This window comes from Triticum aestivum, chromosome 4B (genome assembly GCF_018294505.1).
Source record: "Triticum aestivum cultivar Chinese Spring chromosome 4B, IWGSC CS RefSeq v2.1, whole genome shotgun sequence".
NCBI lineage: Eukaryota > Viridiplantae > Streptophyta > Magnoliopsida > Poales > Poaceae > Triticum > Triticum aestivum.
In genome coordinates this window covers 22,099,737-22,124,299 of record NC_057804.1, presented here as the reverse complement: position 1 = coordinate 22,124,299, position 24,563 = coordinate 22,099,737, and the positions used below count along the sequence as shown (strand labels likewise).

At 45.7% G+C, this 24,563-nt stretch overlaps 1 protein-coding gene across 1 annotated transcript; it reads right to left on the bottom strand.

Moving 5' to 3' along the window:
* Window positions 1-13,232: 13,232 nt before the first annotated feature.
* On the bottom strand, window positions 13,233-24,278 carry LOC123089893 (blue copper protein-like). Its single transcript, XM_044511444.1, has 4 exons — window positions 24,267-24,278; window positions 14,002-14,071; window positions 13,531-13,905; window positions 13,233-13,294 (listed from the first exon to the last, which is right to left on the bottom strand). Exons 1-4 carry the CDS (start codon window positions 24,276-24,278, stop codon window positions 13,233-13,235), a joined length of 519 nt encoding a protein of 172 aa, XP_044367379.1.
* Window positions 24,279-24,563: the final 285 nt, after the last annotated feature.

Below are 24,563 nucleotides of genomic sequence, written 5' to 3'. Positions count from 1 at the left end.
GACTGGGATTTGTCACTCCATGTAAACGGAGAGGTATCTCTGGGCCCACTCGGTAGGACATCATCATATGCGCAATGTGACCAAGGAGTTGATCACGGGATGATGTGTTACGGAATGAGTAAAGAGACTTGCCGGTAACGAGATTGAACAAGGTATCGGATACCGATGATCGAATCTCGGGCAAGTACAATACCGCTAGACAAAGGGAATTGAATACGGGATTGATTAAATCCTCGACATTGTGGTTCATCCGATGAGATCATCGTGGAACATGTGGGAGCCAACATGGGTATCCAGATCCCTCTGTTGGTTATTGACCGGAGAACGTCTCGGTCATGTCTGCATGGTTCCCGAACCCGTAGGGTCTACACACTTAAGGTTCGATGACGCTAGGGTTATAAAGGAAGTTTGTATGTGGTTATCAAATGTTGTTCGGAGTCCCGGATGAGATCCCGAACGTCACGAGGAGTTCCGGAATGGTCCGGAGGTAAAGATTTATATATGGGAAGTCCTGTTTTGGTCGCCGGAAAGGTTTCGGGGTTTATCGGTAACGTACCGGGACCACCGGGAGGGTCCCGGGGGTCCACCAAGTGGGGCCACAAGCCCCGGAGGGCTGCATGGGCCAAGTGTGGGAGGGGACCAGCCCCAGGTGGGCTGGTGCGCCCCCCCACAAGGGCCCAAGGCGCAAGGGAGAAGAGAAGGGGGCAAACCCTAGGGCAGATGGGCCCTAAGGCCTATACTGGTGCGCCTCCCTCTCCCCTCCCCTTCTTGGCCGCCACCCCAAACCCATCTAGGGCTACCGCCCCTCTAGGGGTGGGAACCCTAGAGGGGGCGCACCCTCCTCCCCTTCCCCTATATATATGAGGCCTAGGGCTGCCCAAAGAACGCGATCTGATCTCTGCCTGTTGGTGCAGCCCTCTCTCTCTCTTTCTCCTCATATCCCGTGGTGCTTGGCGAAGCCCTGCAGGATTTCCACGCTCCTCCACCACCACCACGCCATTGTGCTGCTGCTGGATGGAGTCTTCCTCAACCTCTCCCTCTCTCCTAGCTGGATCAAGGCGTGGGAGACGTCACCGGGCTGTACGTGTGTTGAACGCGGAGGTGCCGTGCGTCCGGCACTTGGTCATCGGTGATTTGAATCACGACGAGTACGACTCCATCAACCCCGTTCACTTGAACGCTTCCACTTAGCGATCTACAAGGGTATGTAGATGCACTCTCCTTCCCTTCGTTGCTAGTCTCTCTATAGATAGATCTTGGTGATACGTAGGAAAATTTTGAATTTCTGCTACGTTCCCCAACAAGTTTCTACCAGAGAATCACGACAAAAACGTGTGCCAACCCCTATGCATAGGTTCATGGGCGGAACCCGCAAGTTGATCACCAAAATATACATCAACTGGCACATGATATCCCATTGTCACCACAGATACGCACGGCAAGACATACATCAAGTGTTCTCAAATCTTTAAGGACTCAATCCAATAAGATAACTTCAAAGGGAAAACTCAATCCATTACAAGAGAGTAGAGGGGGAGAAGAAACATAAGATCCAACTATAATAGCAAAGCTCGCGATACATCAAGATTGTGCCAAATCAAGAACACGAGAGAGAGAGAGAGAGAGAGAGAGAGAGATTAAACACATAGCTACTGGTACATACCCTCAGCCCCGAGGGTGAACTACTCCCTCCTCGTCATGGAGAGCGCCGGGATGATGAAGATGGCCACCGGATGAGGGTTCCCCCCTCCGGCAGGGTGCCGGAACAGGGTCCCGATTGGTTTTTTGTGGCTCTGGAGGCTTGCCGTGGCGGAACTCCCGATCTAATCTCTGTTCTGGAAGTTTTCGGGTACGTAGGTATATATGGGTGCAGGAAGTACGTCGGTGGAGCTTCGGGGGGCCCACGAGGCAGGGGGCGTGCCCCCACCCTCGTGGGCACCTCTCTTCTCTCCTGACGTGGGGTCCAAGTCCATCCGGTAGCTTTCCTTCCAAAAATAACTTCTCCAGTTGATTTCGCTCCATTTCGACTTAGTTTGATATTCCTTTTCTTCGAAACACTGAAATAGGCAAAAAACAGCAAATCTGGGCTGGGCCTCCCGTTAATAGGTTAGTCCCAAAAATAATATAAAAGTGGATAATAAAGCCCAATATTGCCCAAAACAGTAGATAATATAGCATGGAGCAATCAAAAATTATAGATACTTTGGAGACGTATCACAAATCCTAATCTCAAAATACGCCAACCCAACAAGTACCTTCGGAGACACCTGTAGAGCACCTTTATAATCACCCAGTTACGTTGTGACATTTGGTATCACACAAAGTGTTTCTCCGGTAAACGGGAGTTGCATAATCTCATAGTCATAGGAACATGTATAAGTCATGAAGAAAGCAATAACAACATACTAAACGATCGGGTGCTAAGCTAACGGAATGGATCAAGTCAATCACATCATTCTCCTAATGATGTGATCCCGTGAATCAAATGACAACTCATGTCTATGGTTAGGAAACATAGCCATCTTCGATTAACAAGCTAGTCAAGTAGAGGCATACTAGTGCCACTCTGTTTGTCTATGTATTCATACATGTATTATGTTTCCGGTTAATACAATTCTAGGATGAATAATAACATTTATCATGATATAAGGAAATAAATAATAACTTTATTATTGCCTCTAGGGCATATTTCCTTCACTATGTGCATTGTCAAAATGACTCCATTTTACGGTATGCATTTGTGCCCTGGTCATCGCTTTAATCATGTTATTTGTTTTTAAGAAGATGAAACTCATCTCACCGGACTAGTCTCTCTGTTTCACAATGTAGCTAGTGCATATTTAGTCTAGAAAAATATTCAAACATGTTTATGTTTGACCAAGTTTGAAGAATATAAACTACATATGTCTAAATCATTTAATAAATAAAATATAAATATACACTTTGTGACGAATCTGATGATACTTAATTTTGGATTTTGAATGATGATATTTTCTTCTATAAGTTTTGTTATAAACATATATAGACACGCTTGATTTTCTAAAAATCAAATATTATCATGGAGCACAAGTACTAGTATCTCTTAACAGGCATCTTATCTTCGTCCATCAGATATGTTTGCAGCATAACCTTATTGGACGGTTCGTATGAAGTGATTAAATCGCCAACAGGAAGTAAAATGGAAGATTCTACCAATCTTCATCTAGGGAAATCAAAGAAGGGGGTGTACTGCACTTTGATTTATAATGATATCTGGGGGGACTTCAGATTTGGTTGCTTACTGAATCATGTGGTAAATGGGAGTGGGTGCTAAAGAATGACATCAACTTTGCGGCAGCGGTGGCAAAATTTTCTTAGTTTTCTCGTGATGAAGACCAAGGACCGTGGATCTTACAGAAAGGTGATTGTGATGAGGATGTTAAGGAAGCACCAGTGCAAGATAACTATGAATGGGACTTCGACAATGGTATTATCCTTGCGGCTGAAGATAAGGTTGAATCTGACGAGATGAATTTGGGAGTGCTTTATTTCCTTGGATTTCATCCATACAAAGAGATTGTCTTCCTACGGACACACGCGGGGGTAGTTGCTTATGATTTCAGTAGATTGAAAGTACAAGACTTGGGCCAGTTACCTGTACAGTGTGTAGGAAGTGTTTTCCCCTACACACCATGCTGGACGGGAGATATATCTGAAAAGAATTAACTGTGCATGTGTTTTAACTTTTAAATGACTTGTAACAGCCTACTCCGATCTTTGTTCTATTTCCTTTGTTCGTGTTTTTTTATGGAATGTGCATTAGAATACCGAATGGTTTTACCAAGCATATGCAAACAATTGGCCGTGGATGTGCTACGCTTGTACTTGTTGCCCCCGATGAAACAACGAGTTATGAAAGGACCGACTAATGTGTTGTTTGTATCGATGGGATATTCGTTTGCATACTGACTAGGTATGTGCTCGTGCTTTGCCAGGTGAGCCAAATTTTGTAATGCTATAAGAGCATATACATAGACAAATCCCATTGCAACGAATAACGTAACCAATAAGAGACTATGTTTTGGTCATGAAGGGGAGAACTTGTGACAACTTTGACACAAGACACATTGAAGCCAAAGAACATCATAGAGTGAAATATAATTAATAGTACAATCATTCATCTTTACATATAAAGAAAATTGTATGAGGAGGCAATAATAGTACAATCATTCATCCTTTGTCATTGGGTTCATAGCTTAGGAATTTTTCCATTAGTGCTGAGCCAATGTTTTTCCCCTTTGAAATATGAAGGATAGGGACCAATCCCACATATGAATATGAATCCATTTCCTAGAAAACCAAGGACTCAAGTCCTATAGGAATCCTAATCCTATAGCAAATTCATGTAAACCAAAGACGACTTAACATGACACTACGAGGGTGTTTCTTCAATAACTATTACAACATAAGATCAACGGCAAAAAATTATGCCGTCATCCACAGCAAAAACGGCGAAAATGGCATGAGCAATGAGATAAGGACTTTTGTTCTCATGATACTGTTACAGAATTTGTGAGAAGTCCTCTTATTTAACTTACAAGGCCGAAATATAATGCCAGCTACATCTGAAATTCTTTACCGATACACCTGACTACAACAATACATATTTTCCTCCGCTGTCTCCGCTGCCCTACTATGTACAAGGGGGAGTTTTTTTTCCCAGAGCTACCCCAAAGACTATGCACCTCCTCACAGCAGGTAGAAGTAGAATTGTACATCGCCGGTGGAATAGTTGCTTCTTGTGTTCACCCAGTGAAGGGGTTCACGACAATCCGCAAGTCATTGTGCTGCCTATTGAATAGATATCATGGCCTGCCTGCATTGCTTCGCTACTCATGGAAGTCCTCATAAGACGACTCTAACGAATCGCTCTGGTACGGTGTTGTTTCATGCGGGCTAGACGGGAGAGAATCTTGCATTTCTGGTACTACGACAGAACCAAAAAATAAAAATGTCAGTCCTACATGTGACGAGGATACTTTCCAGGGCAGTGGCACTAACACTTCAGCTCCGCAGTGCATAGTTTCAGCGTGTAAGGGATACCTATGATCTTTTGCCCTCTCGGGCGGAACTTTCTTCGAAGGAACTTCTTAGCTTTTGTAATTGTAAGCTGTCTAGCAAAAGGATACTCGCCATCACTCTCACTCCCCTCGTCATGGTATTCATTATCTCCATCGCCTCGCATTGCCCGCACCACAAATGCCTTTGCTCTACGGCGCTGCGAATTGAATAGCCCTCTAATCGATGTGAAAAATCCATCACCTGCACTGTCACCTGGCCTCTTCAACCATGATACTGGGAACTGATCAGGTTTTCCATGATGACTGCCATCACTGTCGCTGAAATTAAGATCATATTCTGGAACAGTACCATCAAGTGTTTCCCTCTGGTTATGGTGAACTCATTATGGGAAAGAGTTTCTTGCATCAAGCTCAGCCACTCCTTCTGTTATAAATGAAAAAAGACTTTAACCTAAGCGGGCCGACCCAAGTGGGTGGTGTTAGCTTGGTGCTTGATATTCCCAGGCCCAATACGTAAAGCTACTGCGCAGGAAGCCCAGTACTACTTGGTAGCCGTAACATCAATACTGGCGCACGGTTATAAATCTGGTTTGGGGTTTCGAAGCTTTTGCTTTGAGCTCTTCACTTTTTGCCTCGGTGCCTGCAACACTGCAAATGCAAAGCCCCAAGCGCCTTATCATCTTCTCCGCTCCACTCCACTCCACTCCAAAGAAGCTCCAAACCCTCTCCAATGGCGAGCTTCTGCAGCGAGGATTCCCAAACACACCAGTGCCCAAGCGGCGTCTCAGAGGAGGCTTACAAGGGTCCAACCCGCTCGAACTACCCTGGCACGGGCGACGGGATGCCAAGCGCCGGGGAGCACGGCGTCTGCTGGAATTTTGTCTATTTTGGGCCTAGCCCAATAGCAGTTTTAGAAATTCCTAATAAATCCTAGAGGCCCACGCAGCCCATTCGTGCAAGGCAAGAGGTGGAACTAAAGTTTAGTCCCACATTGCTAGTTTTGAGGGAGTTGGACCTCTTTATAAGGGAGGCTCTTTCTCCACATGTATGAGGGTGAGAACAAGAGGGACATCCATGCGCGCTCCTCCTCCGCCGCCCGCCTCAACACGCCTCGCCTCGCCTCGCCTCGCCTCGTCACGACGCGTTGCGCCGCGGGTTGCGGGAATGAGCCGAGCTGATGTCTGAATTTGAACGGCGCGTCTCTTCGGCCGCTGCCTGTTCGCTTTGCCTCCCTCCGTTGGCTTGCGGCGTGCACCGCAGGTCGGGACAGTAGGCCTCCGGAACCGCACCTTTTGAGTCATGTACGGAAGAAGGGTGATAAGGTTTTTGGGGAGCGCTCCGCGCGACTAGTGGCTTCTTCATCACGGACTCCGACGACTACTTCCCCGACGACGACTTCTTCCCTGACGTCGACAACCTCATCGACGACATGGCTGGAGAGGATGTCGACCCCAAGTCCAGTGCTTCTGCTGCTGCTGTCCCGTATGTGTTCTTGCTCTTTCTGTTAGATGTCCTGCCACAGTTCTTTGCTCTAGTTTCTGCCCTACATATGATAGGTTCTACTTCATATATGCAACTTCATCTAGTGTCTGTTCTAGATGTGTTTAGTACAAGTTCATATATGCAGATGCTATTTACCTTCACTCTGTCAGATTGCATGACTTGCTTTATCTCTGCTACATTAGTCATGCTTTATCTAGTATTTCCATTAGCAAAATTATTTGGTAAATTGCTCATATTTCCAACAATCCAAAAACCTTATTATAGGCAATTTACACCAAGTGGTTTTGCTGCTTCCATGAAACCTCCTATGTTTGAGGGTATCCACTATAAGAGGTGGCGCGTGAGAGCAGTCTTATGGTTTCAAACCATGAGTTGCTATGATGCCACTCTTGGCAAACCTGAAGGAGAGCTTGATGCTCAACAGGCACAAGCTTTTCAGAAAATGGATACTCTGTTTAAGGCTGCTCTCTTGAGTGTTCTTGGTGAGAACATAGTGGATGCTTATGCGTCAATTGATAATGGAAAAGATATGTGGGATGCACTCGAGGCCAAGTTTGGGGTCTCGGATGCTGGCACTGAGTTGTACATCATGGAGCAATTCTATGATTACAGGATGACTGAAGAGCGCTCCGTGGTTGAGCAAGCTCATGAGATACAGTCATTTGCTAGAGAACTTGAGCACTTCAATTGTATGCTACCGGACAAGTTTGTTGCCGGAGGTATTATCACTAAGCTTCCTCCTTCATGGAGGAACTTTGCTACCTTACTGAAGCATAAGAGATAGGAGTTTACCGTCCCGGATCTCATTGGTTCTCTTGATGTGGAAGAAAAGGCGAGAGCAAAGGACACACGTGCTCGAGGTATTGAGGGAGGATCTAATGCCAATCTGGTACAGAAGAAGAACTTCCAACCCCAAAAGTTCAAGAACAAGGGCAAGTTAGATGGTAAAGCAAAGTTTGATGGGAAGAACAAGGCTATGCAACACACGAACTTCAACAAGAAGAATGACAAGAAGAAAGGTGCTTGTCATGTGTGTGGGGATCCTGATCATTGGGCTTCTAGTTGCCCTAATCGCTATGACAAGCGTCATCCTGGGAAAGGCGGCAAGACCACTAATGTTGTCATTGGAGACACTGACATGAAGGATGCCGGGTATGGTATACTTCCCACTATTCTTTCAGTATGTCATTCTCCTGATTGGTTGATTGACACGGGTGCTAATGTGCGCATGTATGCGGTGATACTTCCATGTTTTCGTCTTATCAGACTGCATGGATTTCAACCGTGCTGATGGGCAACGGTTCAAGTGCTTCTGTTCGTGGTGTTGGTACGGTCGATCTGAACTTTACTTCGGGGAAGATCGTGCGGCTGAAGAACATGCATTATGTCCCCTCCGTCAGTAAAAATCTTGTTAACGGATCTCTTCTGTGTAGAGATGGCTACAAGCTTGTCTTTGAGTCGAATAAATTTGTAATATCCAAGTATGGAACCTTTGTTGGTAAAGGTTATGAGTCAGGAGGCCTGTTTCGTTTATCCTTATCAGACGTTTGCAATAAAGTTGTTCATCATATTTGCAACAATAGTGAATCAAATGTGTGGCATTCATGTCTTTGTCATGTTAACTTTGGTTGCATGTCGCGACTAGCGAAGTTGAACTTAATCCCTAGTTTCACCACTGTCAAGGGATCTAAATGTCAAGTGTGTGTACAAGCTAAGCAACCTCGTAAGTCTCACACGACTGCGGAAACGAGAAATCTTGCACCACTAGAGCTCATACATTCAGATCTATGTGAAATGAATGGTGTTTTGACAAAAGGTGGAAAGAAATATTTCATGACGTTAATTGATGACTCCACTAGATACTGCCGTGTGTATCTTCTAAAATCTAAGGATGAGGCTTTGAACTTTTTCAAGATCTATAAAGCTGAAGTGGAAAACCAACTTGATCGAAAAATCAAAAGGCTTAGGTCCGACCGTGGTGGAGAGTATTTTTTCAATGAATTTGATGTTTTTTGTGCGGAACATGGTATAATCCATGAGAGGACACCTCCCTATTCACCTCAGTCAAATGGGGTGGCCGAAAGAAAGAACCGTACTCTAACTGATTTGGTTAACGCCATGTTAGACACATCGGGTCTCTCCAAGGCATGGTGGGGGGAGGCGATATTGACGGCATTTCATGTCCTAAACCGAGTTCCCACAAAGAACAAAGAGATAACTCCATTCGAGGAATGGGAGAAGAAAAGGTTAAAACTCTCTTATCTACGAACATGGGGTTGTTTGGCGAAAGTCAATGTTCCAATTCTAAAGAAGCGGAAGCTTGGACCAAAGACTGTGGATTGTGTTTTCCTGGGATATGCTTTTCATAGCATTGGCTATAGATTCTTGGTTGTAAAATTTGAGATACCTGACATGCATGTCGGTACGATCATGGATTCGAATGATGTGACTTTCTTTGAAGATATCTTTCCCATGAAGGATATGGCTACCTCATCTAATCAAGAGATGCCTTGTTCATCGAATCAGGAACCAATTACAATTACCGAACCTACCATTTCGATGGAACACTTTGAAAATCCTATGGAGAAGAACAATGAAGTTCCTATTAGGAGCAAGAGACAGAGGACTGCAAAGTCCTTTGGTGATGATTTTCTTGTGTATCTCATAGATGACACCCCCAGTTCTATTTCAGAGGCCTATGCATCTGAAGATGCTGACTACTGGAAGGAAGCGGTTCGTAGTGAGATGGATTCCATCTTGGCGAATGAAACTTGGGAGATAACTGATCGTCCTTATGGGTGCAAACCTATAGGATGCAAATGGGTATTCAAGAAGAAACTTAGGCCTGATGGTACTATTGAAAAGTACAAGGCTCGGCTTGTGGCTAAGGGTTATACCCAAAAGGAAGGTGAAGACTTCTTTGATACTTACTCACCTGTGGCTTGACTGACCACTATTCGAGTTCTACTTTCACTAGCTGCCTCGCATGGTCTTCTCGTTCATCAAATGGACGTTAAGACTACTTTCCTAAATGGAGAGTTGGACGAGGAAATTTATATGGAACAACCAGATGGGTTTGTACTAGATGGTCAGGAAAGAAAAGTGTGCAAGCTGCTGAAGTCTTTGTATGGACTCAAGCAAGCACCCAAACAGTGGCATGAGAAGTTTGAAAGAACTTTAACAGCTGCAGGCCTTGTTGTAAACGAAGCTGACAAATGTGTGTACTATCACCATGGTGGGGGTGAGGGATTTATCCTTTGCTTGTATGTTGATGACATACTGATTTTCGGAAAAAATATGAATGTTATTAAGGAGGTCAAGGATTTCCTATCTCGTTTTTTTGAGATGAAGGATTTAGGAGTGGCTGATGTCATTCTAAACATCAAGTTGTTGAGAGACGATGATGGTGGGATCACATTGCTTCAATCTCACTATGTGGAAAAGATCTTGAGTCGCTTTGGCTATAGTGACTGCAAGCCCTCTCAAACACCATATGATGCTAGTGTGTTGCTCCGAAAGAATCGAAGAATTGCTAGAGACCAATTGAAGTATTCTCAGATTATTGGCTCACTTATGTACTTAGCCAGTTCTACAAGACCTGACATCTCTTTTGCTGTTAGCAAACTGAGTCAGTTTGTCTCAAAACCAGGAGATGTGCATTGGAAATCTCTAGAGAGAATTTTGCGCTATTTGAAAGGCACTGCGAATTATGGAATTCACTACACTGGGCACCCAAAGGTGCTTGAAGGGTATAGTGACTCAAACTGGATCTCGGATGCTGATGAGATAAAAGCTACGAGCGCTTATGTATTCACTCATGGAGGTGGCGCTGTTTCTTGGAAGTCTTGCAAGCAAACCATCTTAACGAGGTCAACAATGGAAGCAGAACTCACAGCACTAGATACAGCTACGGTCGAAGAAGATTGGCTTCGCCGACTCTTGAATGACTTGCCGGTTGTTGAGAAACTTGTACCGGGTATCCTTGAGAACTGTGACAATCAAACTGTGATCACGATTGTGAGCAGCTCAAAGGATAACATGAAGTCATCAAGACACGTTCAGAGAAGGTTAAAGTCTGTCAGGAAAATGAGAAACTCCGGAGTTATTGCATTGGATTATATCCAAACGTCTAAAAATCCGGCAGATCCTTTTACAAAGGGTCTATCACGTAATGTGATAGATAATGCATCGAGGGAGATGGGTATGAGACCCACAATATGAGTTGTTCACAGTGGTAACCTATTCTTTGTGATCGGAGATCCCGTGAATTAGATGTGGAAGACAAGCTGTTGACCAACTGAGAGGAGAGTATCATTACTATCAACAATACCACTCCATGAAGATGCAATACTCTCCTAAAACTGCATGGCAGGTTGATGTATATCTTAATGTGTTCTAAGTGGCTCAATTAATAAGAGATGTTGTCCTGCAGAACATCTTTTGAAGAACACACTATATGAGTCTAATTGTTAAACGTCGCAATCTATGAGAGTAGGGTTCTCTCTAGTAAACTCATGAAAGGTCTCGGAGTATGACGCATAAGCTCCACCCGTGGGGAAGACCCACGGTAGCCACGTATCGGTCAAGGCTTTATGTGAAGCTAGATTCGCAGAAAACTTGCAGTTCAAGGCCCAGTCCACTGTTCAAGTTGCTTACTAGTCTAGCATAGGGTTCTAGGTGGAAGTTCAACTTAACAGTCTCCACTGCAGTACCGGTATATAAAACAGTGTTTTGGAACCAAAGGAAAATTTTGTGTGCCTCTGGGATCTGGTGGGGGGTTGCTGGAATTTTGTCTATTTTGGGCCTTGCCCAATAGCAGTTTTAGAAATTCCTAATAAATCCTAGAGGCCCATGCAGCCCATTCGTGCAAGGCAAGAGGTGGAACTAAAGTTTAGTCCCACGTTGCTAGTTTAGAGGGAGTTGGACCTCTTTATAAGGGAGGCTCTTTCTCCACATATATGAGGGTGAGAACAAGAGGGACATCCACGCGCGTTCCTCCTCCGCCGCCCGCCTCGCCACACCTCGTCACGACGTGCCGCGTCGCGGGTTGCGGGAATGAGCCGAGCCGATGTCTAAGTTTTTGCCTCGAACGGCACGTCTCTTCGGCCGCTGCCTGTTCGCTTCGTCTCCCTCCGTTGCTTCACCTCCCATCGCAGCCTGTTCACGTCCCTCTCCTGTGCCTATAAAAGGGAGGTGGCTCCTCCCAGAGAGACACACCAGAACAACGCAACCCTCTCGCCTCCAAGTTCCTGCCCACTGAGCTGCTGCTACGATCTTCCTCATCCCGGCTTGTGGCGTGCACCACAGGTAGGGACAGTAGGCCTCCGGAACCGCACCTTTTGAGTCATAAATGGGAGAAGGGTGATAAGGTTTTTGGGGAGCGCTCCGTGCAAGTAGTGGCTTTTTCATCACGGACTCCGATGACGACTTCTTCCCTCACGTCGACAACCTCATCGATGACATGGCTGGAGAGGATGTCGACCCCAAGTCCAGTGCTTCTGCTGCTGCTGTTGTCCCGTATGTGTTCTTGCTCTTTCTGTTAGATGTCCTGCCACAGTTCTTTGCTCTAGTTTCTGCCCTACATATGATAGGTTCTAATTCATATATGCAACTTCATCTATTGTCTATTCTAGATGTGTTTAGTACAAGTTCATATATGCAGATGCTATTTACCTTCACTCTGTCAGTTGCATGACTTGCTTTATCTCTGCTAAATTAGTAATGCTTTATCTAGTATTTCCATTAGCAAAATTATTTGGTAAATTGCTCATATTTCCAACAGCGTCGACCCCGTCCTGAGGGACGCCTAGGATGCCTCCATCATCAACCAGGCCAAACTCGCCACCTTCCGGTCTTCTGGGGCCATTTGCCAGGATCTGGTACTCCGGACCCCTTTGGAGCAGTGGCCTGCGCAGGCGGAGGGTGAGGCCGCCGTCTTCGTCAACCACCTGCGGTGCGGCCTCGGCCTTCCATTTTCCCCCTTCTCCCACTCCGTTCTTGAGTTCTACCAGATCGAGCCAGCAAATCTTCCGCCCAACTCGATCTTGATGTTGTCGACTTTCGCCCACCTGTGCGAGTCATTCGTCGGGGTCATGCCGGACCTCGACACCTTCCGGGATTTCTTCTGTCTCAGGGTATCAGGCAGGCAGCGGGTCGAAGTTGCTGGCTGCTCCATGTTCCGGATGAGGTCCAGCCAGAAAGCGAAGTACCTACCGGTTTCCCTCAAGTCGTTCTTCAAGCCATGGAGGAAGTTATTCCTCTACGCCCGCAAGGGTGAAGACGACGACCTCGGGTTTCAGGGTTGTTAGGCCGTCTCTCGCCGGGACTGGATAGTAGAGCTCATTCCGTCCAAGAAGATCAAGACACTGCTTAGTCGGATCCTCGAGCTGAAGGAGTCGGGATTGACGGCGAGTCACGTCAGCGGGGACTTCATCCGGAGGCACATCCTGCCTCTTCAACGTCGAGCCCGGCCTTCTTGGGGACGTCACGACGGCTCTCCAAGTAAGCGTCTCTCCCTACCTCCCTCCCTCCCTCCCTCCCTTGTCGACCTCCAAATTAATCAAGCCATGGAGTTTGATCCGATCCGCACTGACTCGGCATGCATGCATGAATCCTTCCTACCTTGATTTGCCTAGGGCTCGCAGGAAAGGCCTTCACCGTCCTGTTCAACTACCTGCTCGCCGTGAAGTGGACAGATGGCATGGAAGCCACCGCTCCTTCCCCGCTCACAGATTTGGAGGAGCGCCAAATCCAGGAGATCATCAGCGTAAGTACTTGTGCATTCGTCATTCTTCTATTTTTCCCAACTCAATCGATCGGGATCAATGACGACCCATGCAATTCATTGTGGCTCCCAGCGCCCTTACCACGGGCATTCCAATATGCCCGGTGGCGGTGCGGTTCCGGTTCCTCTTCCACCTCCTGTCGGTGCTGGTAGTGTGGCACAGGCTCCTGTCGTGTCCGTCGCCAATGGCCCTGAGTCCGGTGGCACCGGACTCCGACTGCTTGGTCGGGGGCGCGAGCACGGTCGCCGGGGTCTTGGGCGTGGCGCCGGGGGTGGATGGCGAAGTTGGGGTGGTGGAGGGGGTGTCGGGGGTGTCCGGGGTCGGGGACGCCTTCGGCGGCGAGGCGGCGGTGGTGGCGGCGATGTCGACGGCGGGCTTCATGTCGTTGCTGTAGTGGCCGGTGACGCCGCAGATGAAGTAGTGCTTCCCCGCGGTCTTGAGCGCGATGGTGGTGGCACTGCTGCCATCGCTGCTGAGCGCATTCGCGGCGGAGCATGATGCATAGTCCGCCGCGCTCACCTCCGCCATGTTGTGCCCCCCGCCGGCGTAGTTGAACACTGCGAAGGTAAACCAAAAATTGCCGCGCGCGTCCATGGTGTTACACCAGATGAAAATGTTACTACTCGAAAAGTACGTGGCCGGCATGCACTAACCGAGGGTGTCGCCGACTTTGATCTTCTTGTCGCTGGCCCAGGTGGTGTAGTCTGCCCCCGGATGATGCTGCTGCGGTGACGGTACCGGAGGCAACCACTAACAGCCGTGCGCTTAGCCGCCCCCGCCGTGAGCGTGTGCGCCGTCGTGCGCAAGTGAGCGCCGACAATGGTCGGCGGCGGAGGTGGCTTGCATGCGCACACAAGGTGTTTGTAGAAATGCCAAAGAGAGGGAGAGATAGGAGTAAGAAGAGGGTTGATCTGTGGGCTGTAGGACCTTGAAGTATGTCTAGAGGGGGGTGATTAGACTACTTGACCAACTAAAAACCTAACATTTTCCCAATTTTAGACTTTGGCAGATTTTAGCTATCTTTGAACAAGTCAAGCAATCTTCACACAATTCATTCAAGCATGCAAAGAGTATATTAACAGCGGAAATTAAAGCATGCAACTTGCAAGAATGTAAAGGGAAGGGTTTGGAGGATTCAAACGCAATTGGAGACACGGATGTTTTTGTCGTGGTTCCGATAGGTGGTGCTATCGTACATCCATGTTGATGGAGACTTCAACCCACGTAGGGTAACGGTTGCGCGAGTCCACGGAGGGCTCCACCCACGAAGGGTCCACGAAGGGGCAACCTTGTCTATCCCACCATGGCCGTCGCCCACGAAGGACTTGCCTCACTAGCGGTATATCTTCACGAAGTAGGTGATCTCCTTGCCCTTACAAACTCCTTGGTTCAACTCCAAAATCTTGGCGGAGGCTCCCAAGTGACACCTAGCCAATCTAGGAGACACCACTCTCCAAGAAGTAACAAATGGTGTGTTGATGATGAACTCCTTGCTCTTGTGCTTCAAATGATAGTCTCCCCAACACTCAACTCTCTCTCATAGGATTTGGATCTGGTGGAAACAAGATTTGAGTGGAAAGCAACTTGGGGAAGGCTAGAGATCAGGATTCATATGGTAGGAATGGAATATCTTGGCCTCAACACATGAGTAGGTGGTTCTCTCTCAGAACTGGTAAGTTGGAAGTGTAGGTTTGTTCTGATGGCTCTCTCTACGAATGAAGAGGAGGTGGAGGGGTATATATAGGCTCCACACAAAATCTAACCGTTACACACAATTTAACAAACTCGGTGGGACCGAATCAACAAACCCGGTCGGACCGATTTAGTTAACCTAGTGACCGTTAGGATTTTCGGTGGGACTGAGATGCAACTCGGTAGGACCGATATGTTTAGGGTTAGGGCATAACGTAATCTCGGTGAGACCGATTACACAAACTCGGTGAGACCGATTTTGGTAATTAGCTAACCAGAGAGTTGGTCAAGTAAACTCGGTGGGACCGAATCGCTCTTTCGGTGAGACCGAAAAGTTACGAAAGGGAAACAGAGAGTTTACATTGTAATCTCGGTGGGACCAATCGCTCACTTCAGCTAGACCGAAACGTTACGGAGGGAAATAGAGAGATTACAATCCCATCTCAGTGAGACCGAGATCCCTATCGGTGAAACCGATTTGCCTAGGGTTTGTGGCAGTGGCTATGACATCTGAACTCGGTGGCGCCGGATAGAAAGAATCGGTGGGGCCGAGTTTGACTTTAGGGTTAGGTCAAAAGTGGATGTGAGAAAGTAGTGGAGGGTTTTGGAGCATATCACTAAGCACATGAAGCAAGAGGCTCATTAAGCAACACCTCATCCCTCCTTGATAGTATTGGCTTTGCCTATAGACTCAATGTGATCTTGGATCACTAATAGGTAAAATGTAGAGTCTTGAGCTTTTGAGCTTGAGCCAATCCTTTGTCCTTAATATTTTGAGGGATCCACTTTCATCATCCAAGCCATGCCATTCATTGAGCTTTCCTGAAATATTCATCTTGGAATAGCATTAGCTCAGTGAGCTATATGTTGTTATGAATTACCAAAACCACCTAGGGATAGTTGCACTGTCAATCTCCCCCTTTTTGGTAATTGATGACAACATATAGATCAAAGCTTCGACAAATGATAATAAAATTGAAAAACATCGTCGCTTTGAGAAGTATGTGATAAGCAAGAGCTCCCCCTAAATTTTTGCATATTTTAAGATTTGCTTTGGACTGCAAATGCACAAGGAATTAGGCTCATGGGTTACTCTTCCATGTCACATACATCTTGGTGGAGCGCTCAAAATAATAGAGATTGAATACATGCACTCATCACCAAGCACAGTGAATGATCATATAAGGATAAATAAGATAATATCATAATAAGCATAAGTGTAGCTTATGATCAAACACATGATCATCAATGTCTCACAGATAAAAGCATAGTATCTCAAGCAACCAAAAGCAAATAAAAGTTCAACCAAGAAGACAAGAGAGAACAAAAGCAAAACTCTCTCTCTCTCTTGAAGCCTATGATCTATACATTTTTCTCCCCCTTTGGCAACAAGTTACCAAAAAGTTCCTAGAAAATGCATAGTACTATGTCGTCTCTCAGGCTTGGTCTTCTGGAGGTGGAGTCCGGATAACTCCAAGAACGAAGGCTTCTGTCGAAGTTGATGGAGCTGCTGGGGTAGGTGCTGCAGCTGGTTGGGCTGGAGCTGTAGCTGGTGCAGATGAAGCGGCTCTGGTGTCAGGAACTGGCACTGTAGATGCTCTCTGAGCTCTAGGCACTCTGGCAAATGCATGAGTGGTTGTCTTGCCCTTCCTCTCCTGCATATCATCTTGTAACTGCTCCACAGCAGACCGAATCTCAGTGATCTTCACATCCATGTCATAGAACTTCTGCTCCATGATCCTTTCCAGGCTCTCCTGGTTTTGAGTTAGGGTGGTCAGTCCTTTCTCAATCCTCAGAGTGGATGCAATCAAGTAGCTTAGTTGCTCCTGCTTGTTCTTTAGAAAGTACTGAGATGCCTCTTCCATGGTTGGCATCTTGGTAGCTTTCTCCATCTTTGCCTTCTCCTTCTTTGCTTGAGCTTGCACTGATGATGGTTCATCTTCATTCATCACAACTTGGTTGTCCTTGAAGTCTGGGTAGATAGGCAAGTGTTCCTTATCCAACAAGTATGTGCCTGTGCCCATCTTTGAGTTTATCAACTCCTGGATCTGTGGGGCATATCCACAACTTCTCTTCTGGTCAGCTGCAGTCCTCTTGATAGTCTCAACTATAAGGCTCATGACCTTGAACTTCTGAGGCACATCAAATACATGTAGCAAGTTAATTGCATGACCTCTGATCATTCTGTGATCACCTGACTTGGGCAACAGAGTGTGCCTAAGGATCCAATTGATTGTAGGCAGCCCTGACAACAAGTGTTTTACTGACCCAAGCTGATGAGTCTCAAGATCATCTTCAGGAATCTCCTTGTACATGTTTGCCATAGAGTTGTGATCCATCTTCTTCTTGGCATAGACATCCAAGTCATCTTCTTCTTCCTTTGGAGCATTGATCAGATTTGCCCATTCCTCAATAGTTGATTGGTACCTTGTACCTTCAGACATCCATACTATCCTGCCATCTGGATAGAAATGTGTTGTGGAGTAGAATTGCATAATGAGCTCCTCATTCCACTTTGTGAGCTTCTGCCCAACAAAGTCTGCAACTCCACAAGCACTGAAGTTGTCAAACACACCAGGATAGTGTTCCTCATTCTCCTTCATGTAGGTCCAGTCGACCCACCTCATGTCACAAACTATGGGCTTCTTGTCCAACAACACTGTCTCATAGAAGTCCTGTTGTTCCTTTGTGTGAACCTGTAATCAATAGCAGTTCTTCTTTTTGTAGCATATGGATTTGTCTCTCTCCATAGCCTCAACCCTGAGTCTCTTCTGAGCTTCATGTTCTCAGCCACAGGATGAGCATCATTGTGGTCTGGAATCTTGGGCTTCAACTTTCTCAGAACATGCTCTTCATCTTCTTCTTCTTCAACAGTCTTAGGCACTGGGGCTTTGTTCTTTTCAGCAGCAGATATGTTCCTTGTATTCCTCTTTGGTGCAGTCTTGGGCTTGGAGGCAACTTTGGGTGCTTCTTTGGGCTTTGATGTAGCAGCCCTTGTCCTGATAGCATCACCCATAAGCTTCTGGGACTTAGGTGCTGGTGCAGCAACCTCTTCTTCTTCCTCTTCTTCCATCATGGAAGCCTTTCCAAGCACTCTCGCTATGGTCTTCTTGACCCTTTCCTTCCTTTTCTTTCCTTCAGCAGCAGCAGGCTCTTTGGGTTGTGATTCCAAAGAAGCTTGAGTTGAAACTCTGTCTTTGGACATTGGTTGTCTACCTGCTGGCCTTTTGATTTTCATTCCAGGCTTAACTGCAGCAGTAGAGCTATACTCCTTCTTGAGCACCTTCTTCTTTGATGTGGCTTCCTCTTCCTCTGCCACATAATCTTCATCCTCTGATTCTGAAGTTCTTTTCCTGCTTGCTCTAGTGGCAGACTTTGGCAAATTGCTTGGGGTGCTTCTGCTACCCTCATCTGAGCTGCTAGAGGGACTAGTGCCCTCACTCATGTGCACCTACTCCTCTGACTGGTTCTGGCTGTCACTCTGGTCAGACATGTTGCAAACACTAACTGCAGACCCTGTGAATAGATTGTAGATGAGATAGAGTGGATGAGCATCACAAAATGCAGAGATTTTTGCAAAAGAATGAGTCAAAACTTAGTTTTAGTTTCCCATAGAAAGCATTTCGGATCTACCGATTTTCAAACTCGGTGATACCGAAGCAGTTTTGGAACCTAAACTAGTGAACACGGTCAGACCGAGTCACAGTTCGGTGGCACCGAGACTGCTAGGGTTTCACAAAGTTTTAAAATCGGTCACACCGATTAGCAATTCTCGGTCAGACCGAGACTTACTAGTGCAATGGCGTTAGCCAAATCGGTGGGACCGAGTTTTTCAACTCGGTGGGTCCGAGATGGTTTCGGCGGAAACCTAACCCTAAATTTTCGAATCACAGCTATTCTAAGGATTGATTTGACTGGATAGGAGTGTTTCAATCGTGGCAAGATGCATAACAAACACAATGTGCTGAGAATCGGACGAGGAAAGCACTGTGATCGAGTTCATACCCTAGTTCGGCGAAAACTCGCTACGGCGGCAACGGCGGAGGAGAATTCTGTTGACAGCGGCGGAGACCAGTGACAGGAGGCGGCTGGCGACGAAGTCAACGATCCGTAGACCAGGTTGGCAGAGCGAGCTATGCGCGGGCGAAGGGGTTTCAGAGAAATTTCCAAAAAATTTCCGTGAGTATATATAGCCCGACACTGTCGGTGTGACCGAGTGGTACGACTCGGTGGCACCGAGATGCATAATTGTTAACAATTACATCAACTCGGTGTGACCGAAAAGTACAAATTGGTTGCACCAAGATGAAAACCTAGATCGACTCAGTAATATCGGTATGACCGAAATGGAGGAATCGGTCAGACCGAAAATCACAAAGAAGTTTTGGAAGTTTAAGTCTATGACGAATCGGGGACTCCGAGTACTCCTCACACAGAGTGGTTCGAATCTGACTTGATCAAATTTTGTGATGTAGCATGAATAGAGTTTGAGACGAGAAAAGCATAGATAGCTAGAGAAGGTTCTTAGGTATTCTTGTCCATCCACTTAGCTAAAGAAAAAGAATCCAAACAATCAAAACAACAAGTGGATGTCCTCGAATGAGTAAAATATGCAACCAACATGCTCACACAATAAAATGACAAATGAAATATGTGGCAAAGCATGCACAAACAATTCTAGCATCTATCAAACAATTGGTGATGACTAGGTCATCTATATATGAGTATATTGACTTAGGAGTCAAATGAGAACATTTGATCATAGGTCATACTCATCGTTTAAGCTCAAGTGGGGATACCACTTTTACATAAAGCATTGTTGTGTTCACACCATTAGAGTTGCTTTGACTAAATTCTTAGAGTTAAGCTCCCCCTAGATGTGAAATCCCCCCTTAGAGGGATAAACTAACCTTGGGTTTCGCCGATGATGACTTCATGTAGGTGTTGAAGATGTGGATGCTCGAAGTTGATGTAGATCATTTGGAGCAATCCTTTGGAGTGAGTTGCACTTTCAATACCTACACGGGTTAGTCCCACAAGGAACAAACAAGAATATCCATAGACATAGAGTGATGCACACACAAAATGATGTCCATGAACACATTAGGTTACCTTGTCCCTTGCCTTACCAACAAGAGGGTTTGTGACTCCTTGAACTAGTGCAGGAAGTAGATTGCACTTGTCCTTGCCAAAATGATAAGAGTGAAATATGTTGGTGGAGTCACCCTCAAGAACTCTCTAGTTCTTCTTCTTCGGGATCCACACCATATTGATGGGAATCCTCGGAGTTGTAGTTGTACTTGATGAGGTAGAACTTGATGTAGTCTTGGAACCCACTTAACCAAGGCCTTAGGAGCTTCTTCAAATGCATCAATTTCCTCTTGAAGCTTGTCCTTGCCTTTTTGCTTGTGGTCTTGTGGTGGAACACCATCTTGAGCTTGTGTTCCCTTGAAGGAAGTAGGATCATACTTCTCTTGTTGAGGAACAAACTTCGTCTTGGGGTATTGATCTTCTTCCCACTCAACTCCATTGGCATTGAACTTTCGTTCAAAACCAACACCTTGATTCTTCCGGTGCCTTCCTTGCTTGCGTACAATTTCCTCAAATCGCTTACTCCCGGCAAGGCTCTTGTATACACCTTTCTCTATAATTCCCTTCAATAAGCTATTTTCTTGCTCAAGTGTAACTTGGCTAAGAGGTTCATTAGTGGAATCAAGAGAACTACTAGAAGCAACAATATTGGATTTAGAATTGTTATTGTTACTACTAGATGAAGAATCTTTCTTGTTCTTGTTACTAGACTTGACTTGAGGCATGTAAGTAGATAAGAGTAAACGCTTGGCAATGTAAGAAGAACTTTTCTTATGAAGATCATCATTGATTGCCTTTAAGAACTCATGCTCTTTCTCAAGATTGAGCTTTTCAAAGCGTAACTTCTCATGAGCCCTTAAAAGTTTGTGATGATCTTTGAAGATAGTTTCATGAGCTAACTTAAGAGTGTTTAGCTCTTTAGTTAGACGCTCAATCTTATCCTTATCATTGTCATTCGTTTCATCTTGATTAGCATGATTAATTGACGTTTCAACGTAGTATTCATCACTAGAGTTGTCAATAAGTAAATCATCATCACCTAACAAGTCATCTTCATCACTATTGAAATCAACATACTCGGGGTGTGTTACCTTAGGACCTTTGGCCATGAAGCATCTACCAATTCCTTCATTTGGTGATTCAAATATGTCGTAGGAGTTGGTCGACACAAGTGCTAGACCGGCAACACCTTCATCTTGAGTGTATTCGGAGTCGGAGTGATAGCTTCTCTCGGAGTGATTGTCGGAGTCGGAGCCGGATACCCATTCACCAACATGAGCTTGATGTCTTCATTTTGTGTAGCTCTTTGATGACTTGTCTTTCCTTTTCGAATCCTTGCTTCTCCGTGAGGGTCTTCGTTCATAATGATCATCTCTACTCCTTCTCTCTCTTGGTGGTGATTCTTCTCTTCTACTTCTTCTCTTGGGAGAATCTTCTCTTCTTTTGTAGGGTGTCGTACACTCATTGGAATAGTGTCCGGGTCTCCCACAATTGTATCAATTGCGCTCTCGACTAGAAGATCTTTTGTCATTGTAGGACCTTGACTTAGAGCTTCTTTCTTTGCTTCTACTCTTGTAGAATTTGTTGAAGTTCTTCACCATTAAGCTCAATTCTTCATTGAAGGTCTGTTTCTCACTTGATGATGTGGGGGCTTCACATGAGGCTTTGTAAGAACCACTTGACTTGTTGTGAAGTTCCTCCTTATCCTTGAGTGACATCTCATGAGCAACAATTCTTCCAATGACTTCCGTTGGCTTGAGATCTTTGTAATTTGGCATCATTTGGATCAATGTGCACACGGTATCATATTTTCCATCCAATGCTCTTAGGATCTTCTTGATGATGAATTTGTCGGTCATCTCTTCACTTCCTAAGCCGGCAATCTCATTTGTGATAAGAGCAAGCCTAGAGTACATTTCAGCGGCACCTTCACGATCCTTCATTTTGAACTTGTCAAGCTGACTTTGGAGCGCATCCAAATTGGATTCCTTGACGGAGTCGGTACCTTCGTGCATATCAATCAAAGTATCCCAAATTTCCTTTGCATTCTCAAGACGGCTGATTTTGTTGAACTCTTCGGGGCACAATCCGTTGAAGAGGATATCACAAGCTTGAGCGTTGTATTGCAGCATCTTCAACTCTTCCGCGCTAGCTTCACGGTTCAGTTCTCTCCCATCAAAGAATTCACCTTGCAAACCAACACACACAATAGCCCAAACGGCGGGGTTATGTCCAAGAATATGCATTTTCATTTTATGCTTCGAACTTGCAAAATTAGTACCATCAAAGTAAGGACCTCTACGGTGATAATTTCCCTCGCTAGATGCCATACTCTCCTAGGTTGTGAAACCAAAGCTATGACCACCAAAAGCTATGGAAATCAAAGCAAATGGAGACCAAAGCTCTGATACCACTTGTAGGACCTTGAAGTATGTCTAGAGGGGGGTGATTAGACTACTTGACCAATTAAAAACCTAACCTTTTCCCAATTTTAGACTTTGGCAGATTTTAGCTATCTTTGAACAAGTCAAGAAATCTTCACACAATTCATGCAAGCATGCAAAGAGTATATTGGCAGCAGAAATTAAAGCATGCAACTTGCAAGAATGTAAAGGGAAGGGTTTGGAGGATTCAAACGCAATTGGAGACACGGATGTTTTTGTCGTGGTTCCGATAGGTGGTGCTATCATACATCCACGTTGATGGAGACTTCAACCCACGTAGGGTAACGGTTGCGCGAGTCCACGGAGGGCTCCACCCACGAAGGGTCCACGAAGAAGCAACCTTGTCTATCCCACCATGGCCGTCGCCCACGAAGGAATTGCCTCACTAGCGGTAGATCTTCACGAAGTAGGCGATCTCCTTGCCCTTACAAACTCCTTGGTTCAACTCCACAATCTTGTCGGAGGCTCCCAAGTGACACCTAGCCAATCTAGGAGACACCACTCTCCAAGAAGTAACAAATGGTGTGTTGATGATGAACTCCTTGCTCTTGTGCTTCAAATGATAGTCTCCCCAACACTTAACTCTCTCTCATAGGATTTGGATCTGGTGGAAAGAAGATTTGAATGGAAAGCAACTTGGGGAAGGCTAGAGATCAAGATTCATATGGTAGGAATGGAATATCTTGGCCTCAACACATGAGTAGGTGGTTCTCTCTCAGAACTGGTAAGTTGGAAGTGTAGGTTTGTTCTGATGGCTCTCTCTACGAATGAAGAGGAGGTGGAGGGGTATATATAGCCTCCACATAAAATCTAACCGTTACACACAATTTACCAAACTCGGTGGGACCGAATCAACAAACTCGGTCGGACCGATTTAGTAAACCTAGTGACCGTTAGGATTTTCGGTGGGACTGAGATGCAACTCGGTAGGACCCATATGGTTAGGGTTAGGGCATAACGTAATCTCAGTGAGACCGATTACACAAACTTGGTGAGACCGATTTTGGTAATTAGCTAACCAGAGAGTTGGTCAGGTAAACTCGGTGGGACCGAATCGCTCTTTCGGTGAGACCGAAAAGTTACGAAAGGGAAACAGAGAGTTTACATTGTAATCTCGGTGGGACTGATCGCTCACTTCGGTTAGACCGAAACGTACGAAGGGAAACCGAGAGATTACAATCCCATCTCAGTGAGACCGAGATCCCTATCGGTGAAACTGATTTGCCTAGGGTTTGTGGCAGTGGCTATGACATCTGAACTCGGTGGCGCCGGATAGAAAGAATCGGTGGGGCCGAGTTTGACTTTAGGTTTAGGTCAAAAGTGGATGTGAGAAAGTAGTGGAGGGTTTTGGAGCATATCACTAAGCACATGAAGCAAGAGGCTCATTAAGCAACACCTCATCCCTCCTTGATAGTATTGGCTTTTCCTATAGATTCAATGTGATCTTGGATCATTAAAAGGTAAAATGTAGAGTCTTGATCTTTTGAGCTTGAGCCAATCCTTTGTCCTTAATATTTTGAGGGATCCACTTTCATCATCCAAGCCATGCCATTCATTGAGCTTTCCTGAAATATTCATCTTGGAATAGCATTAGCTCAATGAGCTATATATTGTTATGAATTACCAAAACCACCTAGGGATAGTTGCACTTTCCATTTATAATAATGGTCAAAGTTAACGGTCAACCTGACTTGTGGGTCCATCCTATCAGAAAGGCGTTTAGCAGAAGCGAATCGGGCACTTTCCCGACATGGTAGTTTTTAGTCACAGATTAGCAAAAAAAGTGGTAGTTTTTAGCACAAATTCGTAAAGTGGAAGTTTCTGGACAGGTTTCCATGAAATGTGGTAGTTTTTGGTTAAATACTCGGCAGAGATACAGGAGCTTCGCCACACCTTGTCCCAGAAGGAGGAGGAGGCCTGCTCCCGGGTGCAGGCCGCCGAAGCCAAGGCCCGAGAGTCGGAGCTGCTTGTCTCCAAACTACACAAGG